Genomic DNA, 22,616 nt, shown 5'->3' on the forward strand with positions numbered 1-22,616 from the left:
ACAGAGCAGGTTACTGGTTGGACTGATGAGCTGTTTTTGAGATAGCTCTGCTTGATAGTAATGAGTGGTAGGAACCCCGAAACAGCAGTCTGCAGATGGGTGTCTTGGCTTATATAAGATTGATTTCTTTCTTCTGCAGAAGAGCTAATTGCTGTCAATTGAGGGTGAAAGATAAACTTAAATTATATATATTAAATATCTAAAGAACATCAACCATGTGCCTTGTGCATTATATTACCCAATATAATACTTTTTAATTCCTGCCTTAAAAGTGATTTATATGATTGATAGCTCCCTCTATAATACTCTGTCATGAAACAATGCAAAGTGTATTACAGACATGATGAATGCTGTAGCAAGTATTTTGTCTATGTTTTCTTAATTATTCTCATGCACAGAGATAAATGCCAAGTTAAGAAGTTCCTTCTGTACTTTCGCAACAATGTGTTCCTTTTAAAGCTTTTCAATAGAGAACTCTGTATTTTAAAGTTTATTTTTCTTTTTTTTATTTTCTACTGGGCTTTAATAGGGATATGTCTTGGTGATATAATAAATATGGTTAATCTGAAAAAAGCCCAGGTGCCTACTTTAGGACAGGAACTCATCAGTCAGTAAACCACAGCTTCTTTCACGTGTCACTGCTTTGGCCTCACGGCTGCCTTAGCCTTTCCATTTAATAGCTCAGTAAATCTTTCTCAAGCTTGTTTCTCATGATCCTTGAAGATTAATGGTTAACCAGTTTAACTCTTACCATTTCCAATGTCTATTGATGGTGTTGTAATATTGCAGGATATAGCATCTCAGGTTCAAGTCTCTAATGAGGACTAAAAAGTGCAAAGAAACAAATAATGAAATAGTTAAAAAAAGCAAAAATAATAACAAGGTTGCAAATCTCAGAAAACAGTGGGACAAACAAAATTTTATTTACAAAGTTCTGAACTTTTTTATACCATTAAAACATGAAAAAACAAGTTTGGCTTCACAATAATCATGCTAACCTGAAGAATCATAATGCCGAGTCATTTTCACTGCATAATGAACGCTATAACGCTATAAATACAACCCCCCCCAAAAAAAAATAAATAAATAATGCAATTGAATCTTTTTTCATCATTTGACAACACTTGGATTTTTTTTTCGTGTTTTTTAGAACATTTTATAGTAAAATTAATGGTCATTCAAAACTACAATTCTTTCTGTATACAACAAGCCCTCTTATGGCTATGTAAGCAAAAAAATAAAATAAGTTATGGTTCTTGCAAGAAGTGAAGGAAAAAGTAAAAGAGCAAAAAAAATAGAATTCTCTTGTCATGGATGGGTAAAGTAAAATTTTCCTTTTTTTTCCCAAAATACAATTATCACCTATCAATAGGATAAATAGAAAATGTCTGATCACCCGTGGCCTCATTGCTGAGACCCTCAGTATTCTACTGAATATGAGTGAGGCGCACAGAATTCTGAACTGATGAAAAATGGAATCAGTTGTCATCCGGCTTTTTGAAGAGCCCGCTGAATGAATGTGAGTGATCCCATAGCAAATTATTTTGAGGCTTGTCTTACACATATAATGAGTGAAGGTACTAAAGTTAGGGACCATACTGATTGGGTACTGTGGAGACACGGGGGTCAGCAGGCGCTCTAGTCCACTGGCTGGAGACCACATGAACCAGGGATCATCCCACTGAACTCCCGCTCTCCTTTTACTGTGGGCATAATACTACTCAGACAACACAGAGTGAGGGGAAAACAGTGTGGCAATACTTTATTGAAGCACAAAATTGGCAAATAACACATAGAACAGTCCTAGCAAAATACTCAAGATGGTCCAAAATTACAAAGTCTCACCCTTCCACTGATTTGCCTGGGATAAGAGCAGTGGTGACTTCAGAGCTTCCAGGGCCGACTTAACCCACCTGCGGCACACACATAGAGGAGGCAATGCCAAGCTTAGGAAGCTGACAGTCCATTGAGGTACAAGGCCAGGTGACTGGAGAGTCACAACCTGGCTTCTCCCAACATCTCTTTGGAGCCAGGTGACCGGTGGATTATACCATATTTAATTGTATTTTTTTTATACTCTGGTTTGTTTGAGCTGTCTTCTAGTTGTTCTTTAATAGTGGAAATGGGTATCATTATCCCCTTCACGACCGATGATGTATATTTATGTCATCAGCCGGGTCCACCCGAGATCCACCTGCAGCTATTAATCAGTTATATGCCACTGTCAATCACTGACAGTGACATTTAACACTTGCCGATAGTTTGTCATGACAGTCGAAGGTCTGCAGAAGACCCCGTGCTTGTCATCACGATGTTCCTGTGAATGCTGTCTCATGGCTATCATTCACAGCAGATCATGATTTTTGCTATACATAGCAGAGCTGAAGCCCTGCTATGTATAGCAGAGGCGATCAGACGATCACAGCTTAAAAAAAACCTATACATGATTTTATATCTACATACACGAACTGACCCAGAAAATCATACTGAAAGTTCAGTTTTACCATATAGTAAACACAGTAAATAAAAAACCCAAAAAACAATTGTGGAATTGCACTTTTTTTGCAATATCACCGCACTATGTTTTTTTTCTCCCTATTTTCCAGTACACTATGTGGTGAAACCAATGGTGTTGTTCAACAGTGCAACTCATCTCACAACAACAAACCCTCATATGTCTACACTGTGTGCAGAATTATTAGGCAAGTTGGTATTTTGATCACATGATACTTTTTATACATGTTGTCTTACTCCAAGCTGTTCAGGCTTGAGAGCCAACTGCCGATTAAGTAAATCAGTTGATGTGCATCTCTGTAATGAGGAGGGGTGTTGCCTAATGACATCAAAACCCTATATAAGGTGTGCTTAATTATTAGGCAACTTTCTTTCCTTTGGCAAAATGGGTCAGAAGAGAGATTTGACGGGCTCTGAAAAGTCCAAAATTGTGAGATGTCTTGCAGAGGGATGCAGCAGTCTTGAAATTGCCAAACTTTTGAAGCGTGATCACCGAACAATCAAGTGTTTCATGGCAAATAGCCAACAGGGTCGCAAGAAGCGTGTTGGGCAAAAAAGGCGCAAAATAACTGCCCATGAATTGAGGAAAATTAAGCGTGAAGCTGCCAAGATGCCATTTGCCACCAGTTTTGCCATATTTCAGAGCTGCAACGTTACTGGAGTAACAAAAAGCACAAGGTGTGCTATACTCAGGGACATGGCCAAGGTAAGGAAGGCTGAAAAACGACCACCTTTGAGCAAGAAACATAAGATAAAACGTCAAGACTGGGCCAAGAAATAAGACTGACTTTTCAAAGGTTTTATGGACTGATGAAATGAGAGTGACTCTTGATGGGCCAGATGGATGGGCCAGAGGCTGGATCAGTAAAGGGCAGAGCGCTCCACTCCGACTCAGACGCCAGCAAGGTGGAGGTGTGGGTACTGGTATGGGCTGGTATCATCAAAGATGAACTTGTGGGACCTTTTCGGGTTGAGGATGGAGTGAAGCTCAACTCCCAGACCTACTGCCAGTTTCTGGAAGACAACTTCTTTAAGCAGTGGTACAGGAAAAAGTCAGTATCGTTCAAGAAAAACATGATTTTCATGCAGGACAATGCTCCATCACATGCCTCCAACTAATCCACAGTGTGACTGGCCAGTAAAGGTCTCAAAGAAGAAAAAATAATGACATGGCCCCCTTGTTCACCTGATCTGAACCCCATAGAGAACCTGTGGTCCCTCACAAAATGTGAGATCTACAGGGAGGGAAAACAGTACACCTCTCAGAACAGTGTCTGGGAGGCTGTGGTGGCTGCTGAACGCAATGTTGATCGTAAACAGATCAAGTAACTGACAGAATCTATGGATGGAAGGCTGTTGAGTGTTATCATAAAGAAAGGTGGCTATATTGGTCACTCATTTTTTGGGGTTTTGCTATTGCATGGCAGAAATGTTTATTTCTAAATTTTGTGCAGTGATATTGATTTACCTGGTGAAAATAAACAAGTGAGATGGGAATATATTTGTTTTTTATTAAGTTTCCTAATAATTCTGCACAGTAATAGTTACCTGCACAAACAGATATCCTCCTAAGATAGCCAAATCTAAAAAAAACCCACTCCAACTTCCAAAAATATTAAGCTTTGATATTTATGAGTCTTTTGGGTTGATTGGGAACATAGTTGTTGATCAATAATAAAAATAATCCTCTAAAATACAACTTGCCTAATAATTCTGCACACAGTGTATATTGATGGAAACATAAAAAAGTTATGACTCTTGAAAGGAGGGGAGGAAAAAACGAACAATGGACAATCATTGGGGGTGAAAGGGTTAAAGATGTTTGCAGTTATAGATTACTATTGCTTGAAGGAAATTTTCCTACCAAGTAAAAAGCAGTTTTGGTGTTTTATAAACCGGAATATTTGAACATAAGAACATACGGTACTTCATATGTGAAAGCTCCATTAATGGCCCAATTTCTTTCCTAGCCCTAGCAATTCCATTGTCTTTGCTGACAATGCAGGGTGAAGCTTTTTCTTTCCTTCCTATGTCGGCATGTGGGCATCGAATGTGGGAAGCTACATGCCTCAGTTTAATAGTTTGAGAGATATGTCTTCTATGCGTATAATGTGGTCAGTTATAATGGAGAAGTGAGCTTTATTAGTAATTAAAATGATCAAGACAACCAGCCCCCTTCAAAAAGATCGCTGGTAAAATGCTGATAAATGGAAAAGGGGGGAGATTTCTGGTGTCTGGATCAAAGAATCTGTAAAGTTTATGGGATGAGGGGACCTCCACCACTCCAGCATTTTTTTCTTTTACAGCTGGAATTGTGTTTCTAATCTAAGGTCTGTAACCTACTTACCTGCCACTACTGTCAGACTGGGGAGCCAAGGGCCCACCAGTAACCAACTCCAGGGCCCCACTTTTCAGCTACATGCAAATGTGACATCATCCTCAGTCACAAACTTATATAACAATGAGCTGGGTAGATTGGTAAATGAATAAGATGCTGCCTATGTCTGTTCAAAGTGATTTAAGTATTTATACTAAGTACTGCTCATATAAGAGGGTGGTGGCCAACTCTTACACAGAGGCCCACCGGAGGATTCTCCTGTTCTTCTGTAGGCCAGTCCGAGCCTGCCTGCTGCTGTCTTCACCTTTTACCACTGCCTCTCCCAATGGTCTCTGGCAGTTTGCGACCTGCCGGATCGCTCCAGTGTTTTATGGAGCGAGCCGGTGGTCACTCTTCAATGCAAGTCTAAAGAGACGCTTTTTATGGCTCTCATAGACTTGCATGTGACGTATCTTCTGGGTTCCGGTCAGTCAGAAGTTGTGGTCACAAAATGGCGCCACTAGACAGACAAAAAAAGGTGAGAATGCCAGAGGGTGAGTTTGATTGGGGGGAAGGACCTTACATTAGAAACAGCATTCCAGCACTAGCTAGAAAAACCCCGCTGGAGTGGTGCGTTAACCACTGTATACAACTTTGTACTATATCTCATGTAGATGTAGCTGGGGTTCAGCACATGGACCAAAACACTTCTGAGTGGGCCCCTAACCAGTAACCATGCTTCAAACTACAGTAGTGCCCAATCATTGTAATGAGTAAGGGGGAAGCGACAGGATACTGAAAAAAAAATCTCTTTACAAAGACCAACACTAATACTAGCGCCATACGGTGACCATAGAGTTTACATACTGATTCTGCAGAACAAATCAAGATATCACAGTTATAGATAGGGACTTACAGCTGATTTTCTGCTGCATTATCCATGGATTCTAGTCAGGAAAATATTATGCGCGATTTATATTCATGTGTAATTCTCACTTTTTAGGTAATCAGCTCCGACACAGGATCGACAATTACTTTCTGGATGATCGACACTGGAAGGAAAATCAAACAGTTCTCCGGCTGTCACGGCAGTGCAGAGATTAGCACAATGGCCTTAGATGCAAGTGAAACCAGGCTTTTAACTGGGAGCACTGATGGAACAGTTAAGGTAAGCAGAACGTGCTTCAAGGCCCGTCATTATGTACTATTCATTGTTTGCCTCTTTTTGTGATTATATCCAATGAAAGTCATGTAACCAAGTAATAAATTACAGAGCAGTTAAAGGGGTAATTTGAAATTTGAAAAAAGTTACGCTACTTCTCCAGAAACAGCACCAATCTTGCCCATTGGTTGTGTCAGATATTGCTTCTCAGCCCCAGTTTATTGTAGCAGACTCAGCAGGTTTATGTTATGTAACATGAGAGCAGCATGATGTAGGGGCAAAGAACCTGATTCCAGTGATGTGTCACTTACTGGACTGCTTGGTGCAGTTTTGATAGGATTCCTATTTTCTCTATTGTAGATGTAGCTGTGGTCACAATATTGAGCCCTGTATAACTCCGCCCACACCACTGATTGGGAGTTTCCTGTTAATTGTCAGCAAGCTGCCAATGAGTGGTGAGTTAAACAGATTAGCCTGACTGACCTGCACATGAAACCCAGTCCAACAGTTATAATCTTCTACTGATAAAACACTGATTGTATGAATACTACAACACACAGCCTAATAAGTGACACATGCTTGGAATTAGGCTCTTTTTACCTATACTTTGTTGTTCTCTTACATTAATCCCTTCACCCTGAAGACTGTTTATACCTTACTGAAGAGGCCAATTTTTCCAATTCTGACAACTGTCTCTTTATGAGGTCACAGCTCTGGAATGCTTCAACGGATCCCACTGATTCTGAGACTGTTATCTCGTAACATATTGTACTTTACTTTATGATAGTGGTAAAACTTATTTGACATGGCTTGAGTTTATTTGTGAAAAAAATGGAAATTTGCTGAAAATGTCACAATTTTCAAACTTTTAATTTTTATGCCCTTAAATCAGAGAGTCATATAGCACAAAATGGTTGATAAATAACATTTCTCACATGTCTACTTTACATCAGCACAAATTTGAAGCATAGTTTTTTTTGTTAAGAAGTTATAAGGGTTAAAAGTTGACCATCGATTTATAATTTTTACAACAAAATTTGTAAAACCATTTTTTTTAGGGACACCTCACATTTGAAGTGACCTTGAGGGGCCTATATGACAGAAAATGCCCCAAAGTGACACCATTCTAAAAACTCCACCCCTCAAGGTGCTCAAAACTACATTCAAGAAGCCTTCAGGTGCTTCACAAGAAATTTTGGAATGTGGAAGAAAAAAATAAACATTTACTTTTCTTTCACCAAAATTTTCCTTTTGACTTATTTTTTTTTACTTTCACGAGAGAAACAGGCAAAAATGGACCATACATTTTGTTGTGCAATTTCTCCTGAGCATGCCGATACCCCATATGTGGGGGAAATCTACTGTTTGGGTGCACGGCAGGGCTCAGAAGAGAAGGAGGGCCATTTCACTTTTTGAATGTAAAATTTGCTGGCATAATTATAGGACGCCATGTCATGTTTGGAGAGTCCCTGATGTGCCTAAACAGTGGTTAGCCCCAACAAGTGACACCATTTTGGAAACTAGACCCCATATGAAACTTATCTAAATGTGTATTGAGCACCTTGAACCCTCAGGTGCTTCACAGAAGGTTATAACATTGAGCCGTGAAAATAAAAAAATCACACTTTTTCCAGATCTTTTTTTAGCTCCAAATTTTGCATTTTCATAAGGGTAACAGGAGAAATTGCTCCATAAAATTTGTTGTGCAATTTCTTTTGAGTGTGCAGATACCCAATATGTGGAGGAAAACAGCTGCTTGGGTGCATGGCAGGGCTCGGGAGGGAAGGAGCGCCATTTGACTTTTTGAATGTAAAATATGCTGGAATAGTTAGCGGATACCATGTTGTGATTGGAGAGCCCCTGTTGTGCCTAAACAGTGGAAATCCCACACAATTGACACCATTTTGGAAACTAGATCCCATATAGAATTTATTTAGATGTGCATTTAGCACCTTGAACCCACAGGTGCTTCACAGAAATTTATAACGCAGAGCCATGGAAATAAAAAAAATACATTTTTCCCAAATAAATCTTTTTTAGCTCCATATTTTACATTTTTATAAGGGTAACAGGAGAAATTGCTCCATTTAATTTGTTGCGCAATTTCTCCTGAATACACTGATACCCCATATGTGGGGGAATACTTGTGTTTGGGCGCACGGCAGGGCTTGGAAGGGAAAGAGCGCCTTTTGACTTTTTGAATGCAAAATTTGATGGAATAATTAGTGGATGCCATGTTGCGTTTGAAGAGCCCTGATGTGGCTAAACAGTGGAACCCCCCCACAGATGGCAGCATTTTGAAAACTTGACCCCTTTAGGACCTTATCTAGATGTGTATTGAGCACCTTGAATCCCCAGGTGCTTCACAGAAGTTTATAACGTTACACTGTGATTATAAAAAAAATCTAATTTTTCCCACAAAAATCTGTTTTACCTACAAATTGTGCATTTTTACAAGGGCAAAAGGAGAATATGGACCCCAAAGTTTGTTGTGCAATTTTTCCTGAGTTCACCGATACACTATATGTGGTCAAAAACTACTTTTGAGGCACAGTGTAAAGCTCAGATGGGAAGTAGCGCCATATTGCAGTGCAGATTTTGCTGCACTTGTTTGAGGGTGCCATGTTACATTGGCAGAGCCCCTGAGGTGCCAGAACAGCAGAACCCCCCCATAAGTGACCACATTTTACCAATTAAACCTCAATGAATTTATCTAGGGGTGCAGTGATTATATTGACACCACATGTGTGTCACAGACTTTTATACTATTGGGAAGTGGAGAAAAAATAATTTACATTTTTACCACCAAGATTGTGAGTGAGCCCCAAGTTTTACATTTTCACACTAGGAAATGGGTAAAAATGGCACCAAAATTTGTCCCACAATTTCTGCTGAATGTAGAAATACCCCATATGTGGCTATACAGTACTACTTTGCCATACAGAGTGACTCGGGAGGGATGTTGTGCTATTTGCCTCCTGGAAAGACTAGTTTGCAGATTACATATAAAGAGTCCTTTGGGTCGGTGCGATTACAGCGATACCAGATTTATATCGGGTTTTTATGATTGGCTGCTATCACACACTAAAAGACGCTTTTTATTGCGAAAACTAGTTTTTACATCATCCTATTTTGAGAGCTAAAATGTTTTCATATTTCGTCCAAGAGAGTCATGTGACATTTTGATTCATACCATTTTCGAGCACATGACATTTTTTGATCGCTTTCTATTCTGATTTTTGGGAGACAGAATGAACAAAAAATGGCAATTCAGGATTTTTTTTATACTGTTCTGCGTGTGGTAAAATTGCTAAGGCAGCTTTATTATTCGGGTCAGTACGATTACAGCGATACATCATTTATATCATTTATATCTTTTTTATGTTTTGGCACTTTTACACAATAAAAACTATTTTATAGAAAAAATAATAATTTTTTCATTGCTTTATACTGAGAGCTATAACTTTTTTGCTTTTCTGCTGATGGAGCTGTATGGCAGCTTGCTTTTTGCGGGACAAGATGATGTTTTCAGCAGTACCATTTTTATTAACATCCATCTTTTTGATCGCGTTTTATTGCACTTTTTGTTCATCAGTATGATGAAAAAGCATTGTTTTTTGCCTCGTTTTTTATTTATTTACTTTTTTACGGTGCTCACTGAAGGGGTTAACTAGTGGGACAGGTTTATAGAGCGAGTTGTTACGGAAGCGGCAACACCAAATATGTGTACTTTTATTGTTTTTTTTAATTTACATAAATAAATGTATTTATTGGAAATTTATTTATCTCTTTTTTTCTTTATTTAGGGATTTTAAAAAAAATATTTTTACACTTTGTAATATTTGTTTTAAACTTTTTTACAATGTCCCAGAAAGGGACACTACTATATTAGATCAGATCGCTGATCTGACACTCTGCACGGCAGATCAGGATCTGATAGGCAGGGAAGGAGGTGTCTCAGGTCCTGCTCTCAGCAGGCGCTCACAAGCCACCTTCCCTACAGGACCCGGAAGGACTCCACAGCCATCTTGGTGCTGGGAGTCTCCATGGAGACCATTAGGACAACGCGATCGTATCGCATTGTCCTGATGGAAGCGCGCAGTGAGCCCCCTCCCTGTGATATGCCCCTCTATGTTGCTGTCACTACTGACAGTGGCATCAGAGGGGTTAAATGCCCACGATCGGTGCTAGCATACACTAGCATCACATACAGCTGACACCCACACCGATCGCCGCGGTACTCAGCATGAGGCCGTGCGATTGATGTGCTATACTCCTATTGCTGTTTGCATGAACGCATCTCCTGCAGAGCAGTACTATTACAGTCGGGAAGAGGTTAAATAGCAAAAACCTGCTGGCAGATTCTCTTTACCTTTAATAAATATAAATTACATTTATACTGTAATTTACTATAACTGATGGGTTCTTTTTCAGTTACAGTGTCATGCAAAAGTTTGTGCACCCCTGGTCAAAATTACCGCTATTGTGAACACTTAATCAAGTTGAAGATGAAATGATCTCTAAAAGGCCTGAAGTTAAAGATGACATATTTCCTTTGAATTTTAGGCAAAAATAAAAAATAAATATATTGTTACTTTTTTTTAATTTTAACCCCTTCCCGACATTTGACGTACTATCCCGTCGAGGTGGGGTGGGCCCGTATGACCGCCGACGGGATAGTACGTCATCACCGATCAGCGGCGCTCACGGGGGGAGCGCGGCCGATCGCGGCCGGGTGTCAGCTGCATATCGCAGCTGACATCCGGCACTATGTGCCAGGAGCGGTCACGGACCGCCCCCGGCACATTAACCCCCGGCACACCGCGATCAAACATGATCGCGGTGTACCGGCGGTATAGGGAAGCATCGCGCAGGGAGGGGGCTCCCTGCGGGCTTCCCTGAGACCCCCGGAGCAACGCGATGTGATCGCGTTGCTGCGAGGGTCTCCTACCTCCTTCCTGGCTGCAGGTCCCGGATCCAAGATGGCCACGGCATCCGGGTCCTGCAGGGAAGGAGGTGGCTTACCGAGTGTCTGCTCAGAGCAGACACTTGGTAAGCCTGCAGCCCTGCACAGCAGATCGTCGATCTGGCAGAGTGCTGTGCACACTGCCAGATCAATGATCTGTGATGTCCCCCCCTGGGACAAAGTAAAAAAGTTAAAAAAAATTTTTTCCACATGTGTAAAAAAAAAAAAAAAAAAAAAATCCTAAATAAATAATAATAAAAAAAAATATATTATTCCCATAAATACATTTCTTTATCTAAATAAAAAAAACAAAACAATAAAAGTACACATATTTAGTATCGCCGCGTCCGTAACGACCCAACCTATAAAACTGCCCCACTAGTTAACCCCTTCAGTAAACACCGTAAGAAAAAAAAAAAAAAAACGAGGCAAAAAACAACGCTTTATTACCATACCGCCGAACAAAAAGTGGAATAACACGCGATCAAAAAGACTGATATAAATATCCATGGTACCGCTGAAAACGTCATCTTGTCCCGCAAAAAACAAGCCGCCATACAACATTATCAGCAAAAAAATAAAAAAGTTATAGTCCTGAGAATAAAGCGATACGAAAATAATTATTTTTTCTATATTTTAGTTTTTATCGTATAAAAGCGCCAAAACATAAAAAAATGATATAAATGAGGTATCGCTGTAATCGTACTGACCCGAAGAATAAAACTGCTTTATCAATTTTACCAAACGCGGAACGGTATAAACGCCTCCCCCAAAAGAAATTCATGAATAGCTGGTTTTTGGTCATTCTGCCTCACAAAAATCGGAATAAAAAGCGATCAAAAACGGTCACGTGTCCGAAAATGTTACCAATAAAAACGTCAACTCGTCCCGCAAAAAACAAGACCTCACATGACTCTGTGGAGCAAAATGTGGAAAAATTATAGGTCTCAAAATGTGGAGACGCAAAAACTTTTTTGCTATAAAAAGCGTCGCTGGTTTCACACTTGCGTTTTTGTCTGCAGCGTTTTTTGCACAAAAAACGCATGCATTTTTTCCCTATATTTAACATTGAAAACGCATGCGGTTTTTTTGTACGCGTTTGGTCGCGTTTTCAAACGCATGCGTTTTTTTTCTGCATGCGTTCATTTTCAGAAATACAACCTGCAGTATTTTCTTGCGTTTTTAAGCACATGCGTTTGTTTGCGTTAAAAACGCATGCATTTAAACACACTGAAAAGCCACCCACCACCATCAAGGTGATAAAGGGATCCAAACCCTAACCCTAACTCTACCCCTAACCTCACCCCTAACCGTTTAATGAACATTTTCTGACAGTCATAGTGCCACGTATTTCAGTGCCACGTATTTCAGTGCCACGTATTTCAGTGCCACGTGTTTCAGTGCCACGTATTTCAGTGCCACGTATCACATATTTCAGTGCCACGTATCACGTATTTCAGTGCCACGTATCACGTATTTCAGTGCCACATATTTTAGTACCACGTATTTCAGTGCCACGTATTTCAGTGCCACGTATTTCAGTGCCACGTATTTCAGTGCCACGTATTTCAGTGCCACGTATTTCAGTGCCACGTATTTCAGTGCCACGTATTTCAGTGCCACGTATTTCAGTGCCACGTATCACGTATTTCAGTGCCACGTGTTTCAGTGCCACGTATTTAAGTGCCACGTATCACGTATTTCAGTGCCACGTATTTCAGTGCCACGTATTTCAGTGCCACGTATTTCAGTGCCACTTATTTCAGTGCCACGTATTTCAGTCACGTTTAGGGTTAGGGTTAGGGTTAGGGGTAGGGTTAGGGTTAGGGTTAGGGCTAGGGTTGGAGGTAAAGTTAGGGTTGGGGCTAAAGTTAGGGTTAGGGTTTGGATTACATTTACGTTTGGATTAGGGTTGGGATTAGAATTATGGGTGTGTCAGGGCTAGGGGTGTGGTTAGGGTTACCGTTGGGATTAGGGTTAGGGGTGTGTTTGGGTTAGGGTTTCAGGTAGAATTGGGGAGTTTCCACTGTCCAGGCACATCAGGGGCTCTACAAGCGCGACATGGCGTCCAATCTCAATTCCAGCCAATTCTGTGTTGAAAAAGTAAAACAGTGCTCCTTCCCTTCCGAGCTCTCCCGTGCGCCCAAAAAGGGGTTTACCCCAACATATGTGTTATCAGCGTACTCGGGACAAATTGAACAACAACTTCTGGGGTCCAAGTTCTCTTGTTATCCTTAGGAAAATAAAAATTTGGGGGGCTAAAAATCATTTTTGTGGGAAAAAAAAGATGTTTTATTTTCACGGCTCTGCGTTATAAACTGTAGTGAAACACTTGGGGGTTCAAAGTTCTCACAACACATCTAGATAAGTTCCTTGGGAGGTCTAGTTTCCAATATGGGGTCACTTGTGGGGGGTTTGTACTGTTTGGGTACATCAGGGGCTCTGCAAATGCAACGTGACGCCTGCAGACCAATCCATTTAAGGCTGCATTCCAAATGGCGCTCCTTCCCTTCCGAGCTCTGTCATGCACCCAAACAGTGGTTCCCCCCCACATATGGGGTATCAGCGTACTCAGGACAAATTGGACAACAACTTTTGGGGTCTAATTTATCCTGTTACCCTTGTGAAAATACAAAACTGGGGGCTAAAAAATCATTTTTGTGAAAAAAAAAAAGAATTTTTATTTTCACGGCTTTGCGCTATAAACTTTAGTGAAACACTTGGGGGTTCAAAGTTCTCAAAACACATCTAGATAAGTTCTTTGGGAGGTCTAGTTTCCAATATGGGGTCACTTGTGGGGGGTTTGTACTGTTTGGGTACATCAGGGGCTCTGCAAATGCAACGTGACGGCTGCTGACCAATCCATTTAAGTCTGCATTCCAAATGGCGCTCCTTCCCTTCCGAGCTCTGTCATGCGCCCAAACAGTGGTTCCCCCCCACATATGGGGTATCAGCGTACTCAGGACAAATTGGAAAACAAATTTTGGGGTCCAATTTATTCTGTTACCCTTGTAAAAATACAAAGCTGGGTGCTAAAAAATCATTTTTGAGAAAAAAAATAAAAATTATTTTCACGGCTCTGCGTTATAATCTGTAGTGAAACACTTGGGGGTTCAAAGCTCTCAAAACACATCTAGATAAGTTCCTTAGGGGGTCTACTTTCCAAAATGGTGTCACTTGTAGGGAGTTTCAATGTTTAGGCACATCAGGGGCTCTCCAAACGCAACATGGCGTCCCATCTCAATTCCAGTCAATTTTGCATTGAAAAGTCAAATGGCGCTCCTTCCCTTCCAAGCTCTGCCATGCGCCCAAACAATGGTTTACACCCACATATGGGGTATCAGCGTACTCAGGACAAATTGCACAACATTTTTTGGGGTCCAATTTCTTCTCTTACCCTTGGGAAAATAAAAAATTGGGGGCGAAAAGATCATTTTTGTGAAAAAATATGATTTTTTATTTTTACGGCTCTGCATTATAAACTTCTGTGAAGCACTTGGTGGGTCAAAGTGCTCACCACACATCAAGATAAGTTCCTTAGGGGGTCTACTTTCCAAAATGGTGTCACTTGTAGGGGGTTTCAGTGTTTAGGCACATCAGGGGCTCTCCAAACGCAACATGGCGTCCCATCTCAATTCCAGTCAATTTTGCATTGAAAAGTCAAATGGCGCTCCTTCCCTTCCAAGCTCTGCCATGCGCCCAAACAATGGTTTACACCCACATATGGGGTATCAGCGTACTCAGGACAAATTGCACAACATTTTTTGGGGTCCAATTTCTTCTCTTACCCTTGGGAAAATAAAAAATTGGGGGCGAAAAGATCATTTTTGTGAAAAAATATGATTTTTTATTTTTACGGCTCTGCATTATAAACTTCTGTGAAGCACTTGGTGGGTCAAAGTGCTCACCACACATCTAGATAAGTTCCTTAGGGGGTCTACTTTCCAAAATGGTGTCACTTGTAGGGAGTTTCAATGTTTAGGCACATCAGGGGCTCTCCAAACGCAACATGGCGTCCCATCTCAATTCCAGTCAATTTTGCATTGAAAAGTCAAATGGCGCTCCTTCCCTTCCAAGCTCTGCCATGCGCCCAAACAATGGTTTACACCCACATATGGGGTATCATCGTACTCAGGACAAATTGCACAACATTTTTTGGGGTCCAATTTCTTCTCTTACCCTTGGGAAAATAAAAAATTGGGGGCAAAAAGATCATTTTTGTGAAAAAATATGATTTTTTATTTTTACGGCTCTGCATTATAAACTTCTGTGAAGCACTTGGTGGGTCAAAGTGCTCACCACACATCAAGATAAGTTCCTTAGGGGGTCTACTTTCCAAAATGGTGTCACTTGTAGGGGGTTTCAGTGTTTAGGCACATCAGGGGCTCTCCAAACGCAACATGGCGTCCCATCTCAATTCCAGTCAATTTTGCATTGAAAAGTCAAATGGCGCTCCTTTCCTTCCGAGCTCTGCCATACGCCCAAACAGTGGTTTACCCTCACATATGGGGTATCAGCGTACTCAGGACAAATTGTACAACAACTTTGGGGGTCCATTTTCTCCTGTTACCCTTGGTAAAATAAAACAAATTGGAGCTGAAATAAATTGTGTGTGAAAAAAAGTTAAATGCTCATTTTTATTTAAACATTCAAAAAATTCCTGTGAAACACCTGAAGGGTTAATAAACTTCTTGAATGTGGTTTTGAGCACCTTGAGGGGTGCAGTTTTTAGAATGGTGTCACACTTGAGTATTTTCTATCATATAGACCCCTCAAAATGACTTCAAATGAGATGTGGTCCCTAAAAAAAAATGGTGTTGTAAAAATGAGAAATTGCTGGTCAACTTTTAACCCTTATAACTCCGTCACAAAAAAAAATTTTGGTTCCAAAATTGTACTGATGTAAAGTAGACATGTGGGAAATGTTACTTATTAAGTATTTTGCGTGACATATGTCTGTGATTTAAGGGCATAAAAATTCAAAGTTGGAAAATTGCGAAATTTTCAAAATTTTCGCCAAATATTCGTTTTTTTCACAAATAAATGCAAGTTATATCGAATAAATTTTACCACTAACATGAAGTACAATATGTCACGAGAAAACAATGTCAGAATCGCCAAGATCCGTCAAAGCGTTCCAGAGTTATAGCCTCATAAAGGGACAGTGGTCAGAATTGTAAAAATTGGCCCGGTCATTAACGTGCAAACCACCCTTGGGGGTGAAGGGGTTAAAGTGAACCTGACAGCCGGCCGCAATGTAGAGCCAGTGTCAGTCAGGGCCGGGGGCACGGTTATAGCGTGGCTCTGTATACTCAGAGCGGTGACTGAACCAGTGCCAGCACTGCTCCCCATGAATGAATGCTGAATGCTGGCAGGGAGAATAAAGATATTTTCTCCTCGCAGCATTCGGCTGCATGCAGGTGCCGAACAGCATCATAATGCTGTCAACCTGCAGATTAACCCCATATCTGCAGATTAACAGTTATTCCTGGTGACAGGCTCCCTTTAAAGACTACAAAAAGGAAAATGGGCAGATGCAAAATATGGAGCACCCTTGTACATTTGTGTGCTCAGATAACTTTTACCAAGGTTTCAGACCTTAATTAGCCTGATAGGGCTATGACTTGCTCACTATCATCGTTAGGAAAGGCCAGGTGATGCAAATTTACGATCTTTATAAAAACCCTGCCCCCTCTAACCTTGTGCCAAAAAACAGCAGCCATGGGTTCTTCTAAGCAGCTGTCTACCACTCTGAAAATGGAGGAGACCCACAAATCAGGAGAAAGCTATAAGAAGATAACAAAGCATTTTCAAGTTGCCCTTTCCTCAGTTCGAAAAGTAATTAAGAAATTACAGTTAACAGGAACAGTGGAGGTCAAGATAAGGTCTGGAAGACAGAGAAAAATGTCAATGAGAGCTGCTCTTAGGATTGCTAGAGAGGCAAACCATGACCCTTGCTTGACTGCAAAAGACCTTCAGAAACTTTTAGCATACTCTGGAGTTGTGTTACATTGTTCTCCTGTTCAGAGACACCTGCACAAATATGGTCTTCATGGAAAAGTCATCAGAAGAAAACCTCTCCTGTGTCCTCACCATAATATTCAACTACAGTAGTATGCAAAAGAACATCTAAGCAAGCCTAATGCATTTTGGAAACAAGTCTTCTGGATTCATGAGGTTAAAACAGAACTCTTTGGCCACAATGATCAAAGGTACAGTACAGACCAAAAGTTTGGACACACATTCTCATTTAAAGATTTTTCTGTATTTTCATGACTATGAAATTGTACATTCACACGGAAGGCATCAAAACTATGAATAAACACATGTGGAATTATATACTTAACAAAAACGTATAAAACAACTGAAATTATGTCTTATATTCTAGGTTCTTCAAAGTAGCCACTTTTTGCTTTGATGACTGCTTTGCACACTCTTGGCCTTCTCTTGATGAGCTTCAAGAGGTAGTCACCAGGAATGGTCTTCCAACAATCTTGAAGGAGTTTCCAGAGATGCTTAGCACTTGTTGGCCCTTTTGCCTTCACTCTGCGGTCCAGCTCACCCCAAACCATCTCGATTGGGTTCAGGTCTGGTGACTGTGGAGGCCAGGTCATCTGGCGTAGCACCCCATCACTCTCCTTCTTGGTCAAATAGCCCTTTAGCCCTTACACAGCCTGGAGGTGTTTTTGGGGTCATTGTCCTGTTGAAAAATAAATGATGGTCCAACTAAATGCAAACCGGATGGAATAGCATGCCGCTGCAAGATGCTGTGGTAGCCATGCTGGTTCAGTATGCCTTCAATTTTGAATAAATCCCCAACAGTGTCACCAGCAAAGCACCCCCACGCCATCACACCTCCTTCTCCATGCTTCACGGTGGGAACCAGGCATGTAGAGTCCATTCCTTCACCTTTTCTGCGTCGCACAAAGACACGATGGTTGGAACCAAAGATCTCAAATTTGGACTCATCAGACCAAAGCATAGATTTCCACTGGTCTAATGTCCATTCCTTGTGTTCTTTAGCCCAAACAAGTCTATTCTGCTTGTTGCCTGTCCTTAGCAGTGGTTTCCTAGCAGCTATTTTACCATGAAGGCCTGCTGCACAAAGTCTCCTCTTAAAAGTTGTTGTAGAGATGTGTCTGCTGCTAGAACTCTGTGTGGCATTGACCTGGTCTCTAATCTGAACTGCTGTTAACCTGCGATGTATGAGGCTGGTGACTCTGATAAACTCATCCTCAGAAGTAGAGGTGGCTCTTGGTCTTCCTTTCCTGGGGCGGTCCTCATATGAGCCAGTTTCTTTGTAGCGCTTGATGGTTTTTGCCACTGCACTTGGGGACACTTTCAAAGTTTTCCCAATTTTTCGGACTGACTGACCTTCATTTCTTAAAGTAATGATGGCCACTCATTTTTCTTTACTTAGCTGCTTTTTTCTTGCCATAATAGAAATTTTAACAGTCTATTCAGTAGGACTATCAGCTGTGTATACACCAGACTTCTGCACAACACAACTGATGGTCCCAACACCATTTATAAGGCAAGAAATCCCACATATTAAACCTGACAGGGCACACCTGTGAAGTGAAAACCATTTCCGGTGACTACCTCTTGAAGCTTATCAAGAGAATGCCAAGAGTGTGCAAAGTCAGCAAAGCAAAAGGTGGCTACTTTGAAGAACCTAGACATATTTTCAGTTGTTTCACACTTTTTTGCTAAGTATTTAATTCCACATGTGTTAATTCATAATATTGATGTCTTCAGTGTGAATTTACACTTTTCATAGTCATGAAAATCCAGAAAAATCTTTCAATGAGAAGGTGTGTCCAAACTTTTGGTCTGTGCTGTATATACAGCATATAGTATGATTGTGTATATCTGTGGTGCATGTGTGTATATATATAAATATATGCTTGTACATACAGTATATAGGATGTGTGTCTGTGTATATTATACTTGTATACTGCATGTGTGCACTATATTGTGTATATGTATCTGAGCATACTGTATATAAACTAAATGTTTGTATGTGTATACCTTGTGCACACTGTATGTCCATGAGCCATCTATGTGTTGTACGTGTGCAGTCCGTGTTTAACATTGAAAGTATGTGAGAGGCTTTGTAATTTCATTTCCAGTATCCATACTGGAAAAACACGGATGGCAGACGGACGGCACAGTGATTGAAAACATGTAACAGCCCTGCCAGCATCACTGCATGGCCTTCCATTCCCCACCTGCCTGTTACATCAACTCACTCACCCAGTGCCATGCTGTGAGATCTGTCTGCTGCCAGTTCCATGCCATGTGCTCCATGGCCGCTTACTGTGTACACTTCCTGGCTGTGTGCATAGGGGGGTGGCGCCAGCAACTCCGGATTCTTATTGAGACTGTGTGCACCTCCCTAAGGTGTCCCTGGCCAATAGCCTAGAGGCCTCTGATACTTAAGGCATCCTCACCCATTGGAGGATGCCTGAGCAAACTATTTCCCTCAGTTAGCATTTGCTACTGAGCTGCCAGGTCGTGTCTGTTTCCTGTCTCTGAGGGCTGCAATACGCAGGCCTTTATCTGTGTTTTGTTTGTGTCTCTGTGTACGCCACCCAGTCGGGCGTTGTACCCTGGTCTGAATCTGTGTTCTGTTACTTCTGTGTCTGAACTCTGGTCTATGTCTGTTCCTGTTCCTTCTTTGTTTGTTTACCATTCTCACTCTGCTGTGTTTATCTCTGCGTTACCTCTCTGCTCTGCTTGCCACTATCAGTGGCTCTGCATCTCTCTGCTCTGTTCACCACTACCCGTGGTTCTGTGCTTCTCTGCTCAGCTCTGCCACAACCTGTGGTTCTGTGCTTCTCACCTTTGCTCACCACAACCTGTGGGTCTGCACCCTCTGGCTCTTGGCTTTGCCTCCTGAGGTTCTGGATCTTGGCGTTGCCTTCTGCGGTTTGCTCTTGGCTCCACCTCCAGCGTCTCTGCTCTTGGCTCCACCTCCAGCATCTCTGCTCTTGGCTCCGCCTCCAGCATCTCCGCTCTTGGCTCCGCCTCCAGCATCTCTGGTCTTGGCTCTGCCCTCAGCGGCTCCGCCTCCTCCTCTGCCTTCTCCTTCTCTGCTCTTAACTCCACCTCCTGCTCTTAGTCCACCTCCTGTGGTTCTTCTTTGCATCTGCTCTTGCTCTACCTCTGTTCAGCAGCTTGCCGTACAGGTCTCTACCTGTTTCTTTATATTCACCAGTCTGAACAGGTTCCTACCTGTTTCCATATACCCTCCAGTCTGAACAGGTTCTTACATGTCTCCATACACCCACCTGTATACCAGTTCCAACCAGAGAATCAGCCCTGTCTGCCAGAGTGCCAGCCGTGCCTGCCTGTCTGCCAGAGTGCCAGCCGTGCCCGTCTGCCTGCCTGTATCTCCGTCAAGCCAGTCTGCCCGTCAGGGTCTCTGCCGTACCCGTCCGTCAGCCAGTGTCACAGCTGTGCCTGCCTGCCTGTGTCTAGTCCCCTGGTGGGATCAGCATCCACAGTCAGATTCCACCCTGGAGTGGTACCTGGTAGCTACCTACTGCACAAGTCTGACCTCACCAACGGAGGCTCCAGCGAACACCTAGGAAGCTACTTAGTTACTCCCCTTCCAGGGAAGTCTGGTCTGTGGTCCAGTGGGGCCACTCCCCCATATGCCCGCGCCAACCAATCTGGGCGTGAGCGTTACAAAACACTGGTGACACTGATATTGGTGTGACACGTACGTGTTTTATATGGACATGTCAAGGGGGCCTAACAGTGTTGTTGGTGGGGCAAGTTTGATGTGCTGCTTCAATGGTGCTGCTGGGTGATCCCAGCATACTCTCAACATACTTTGAGCTAATTTTGTGTATTTACATTACTGAGTAGATGCTAAGAATATGCTGAGATGTCTTGTAGGCAAATTTGATTTCCAATTTTTAAAATTGGGAAAGGTGAAATTCCTATTTCTTTGGGAATTATACATTTTGTTCAGTAAAGGGTTTTATATAATATTTATTTTTTTCTAGTAAATAATACCCATTTTTTGTTATTGTACTTTAATGGGTATTCACGTATTTCCAGGATGTGCCACAATAGTAGATGTGGGTCTCACAAATGGAACAGGCATCTGTTTCGGTGTTAGTGGAGAGATGGACAGAATTTTGTCTACCTCACCACTTGCATCACTGTGTGACAGGGCACCGTGCTCAAAATACATGCAAATACCATTTGTGGGACTTATACTTAAAGGAAATGTACCTTGAAAGTGTTTATTGTTGAGTTATGCAACTTTCCAACAGGCCCTGAACAAGACATACAGTGCCTTGCGAAAGTATTCGGCTCCCTGGAACTTTTCAACCTTTTCCCACATATCATGCTTCAAACATAAGATACCAAATGTACATTTTTGGTGAACAATCAACAACAAGTGGAACACAATTGTGAAGTTGAACGAAATTTATTGGTTATTTTACATTTTTGTGGAAATTCAAAAACTGAAAAGTGGGGCGTGCAATATTATTCTGCTCCTTTAACTTAATACTTTGTTGTGCCACCTTTTGCTGCGATTGCAGCTGCAAGTCGCTTGGGGTATGTCTCTATCAGTTTTGTACATTGAGAGACTGAAATTCTTGCCCATTCTTCCTTGGCAAACAGCTCGAGCTCAGTGAGGTTTGATGGAGATCGTTTGTGAACAGCAGTTTTCAGCTCTTTACACAGATTCTCGATTGGATTGAGGTCTGGACTTTGACTTGGCCTTTCTAACACCTGGATACATTTATTTGTGAACTATTCCATTGTAGATTTTGCTTTATGTTTGGATCATTGTCTTGTTGAAAGACAAATCTTCATCCCAGTCTCAGGTCTTTTGCAGACTCCAACAGGTTTTCTTCAGGAATGGTCCTGTATTTGGCTCCATCCATCTTCCCATCAATTTTAACCATCTTCCCTGTCCCTGCTGAAAAAGCAGGCCCAAACTATGATTCTGCCACCACCATGTTTGACAGTGGGGATGGTGTGTTCAGGGTGATGAGCTGTCTTGCCTTTACGCCAAACATATCATTTGGTATTGTTGCCAAAAAGTTCGATTTTGGCTTTATCTGACCAGAGCACCTTCTTCTACATGTTTGTTGTCTCCAAGGTGGCTAGTTGCAAACTTTAAACAACACTTTTTATATATATCTTTGAGAAATGGCTTTCTTCTTGCCACTCTTCCATAAAGGCCAGATTTGTGTAGTGTACGACTGATTGTTGTCCTATGGACAGACTGTCTCACCTCAGCTGTAGATCTCTGCAGTTCATCCAGAGTGATCATGGGCCTCTTGGCTGCATCTCTGATCAGTCTTCTCCTTGTTTGAGATGAAAGTTTAGAGGGACGGCCGGGTCTTGGTAGATTTGCAGTGGTATGATACTCCTTCCATTTCTATATGATCGCTTGCACAGTGCTCCTTGGGATGTTTAAAGTTTTGGAAATCATTTTGTATCGAAATCTGGCTTTAAACTTCTCCACAACAGTATCACGGACCTGCCTGTTGTGTTCCTTGGGCTTCATGATGCTCACTGTGCTTCAAACAGAACCCTGAGACTATCACAGAGCAGGTGCATTTATATGGAGACTTGATTACACACAGGTGGATTATATCTATCATCATTAGGCATTTAGGACAACA

The 22,616-nt window shown here is 41.6% G+C and overlaps 1 protein-coding gene across 1 annotated transcript in view; it reads left to right on the forward strand.

Moving 5' to 3' along the window:
• The window catches only part of WDR49 (WD repeat domain 49), a 314,656-nt gene that overhangs the window by 150,698 nt on the left and 141,342 nt on the right, over positions 1-22,616 (forward strand). The window contains exon 8 of the mRNA XM_077290613.1: positions 5,835-5,999. Within this exon, the coding sequence (XP_077146728.1) occupies positions 5,835-5,999 (165 nt within the window). The remainder of the gene's footprint in view (positions 1-5,834; positions 6,000-22,616) is intronic.

This window comes from Ranitomeya variabilis, chromosome 2, assembly GCF_051348905.1.
Source record: "Ranitomeya variabilis isolate aRanVar5 chromosome 2, aRanVar5.hap1, whole genome shotgun sequence".
NCBI classification, from domain to species: Eukaryota; Metazoa; Chordata; class Amphibia; order Anura; family Dendrobatidae; genus Ranitomeya; species Ranitomeya variabilis.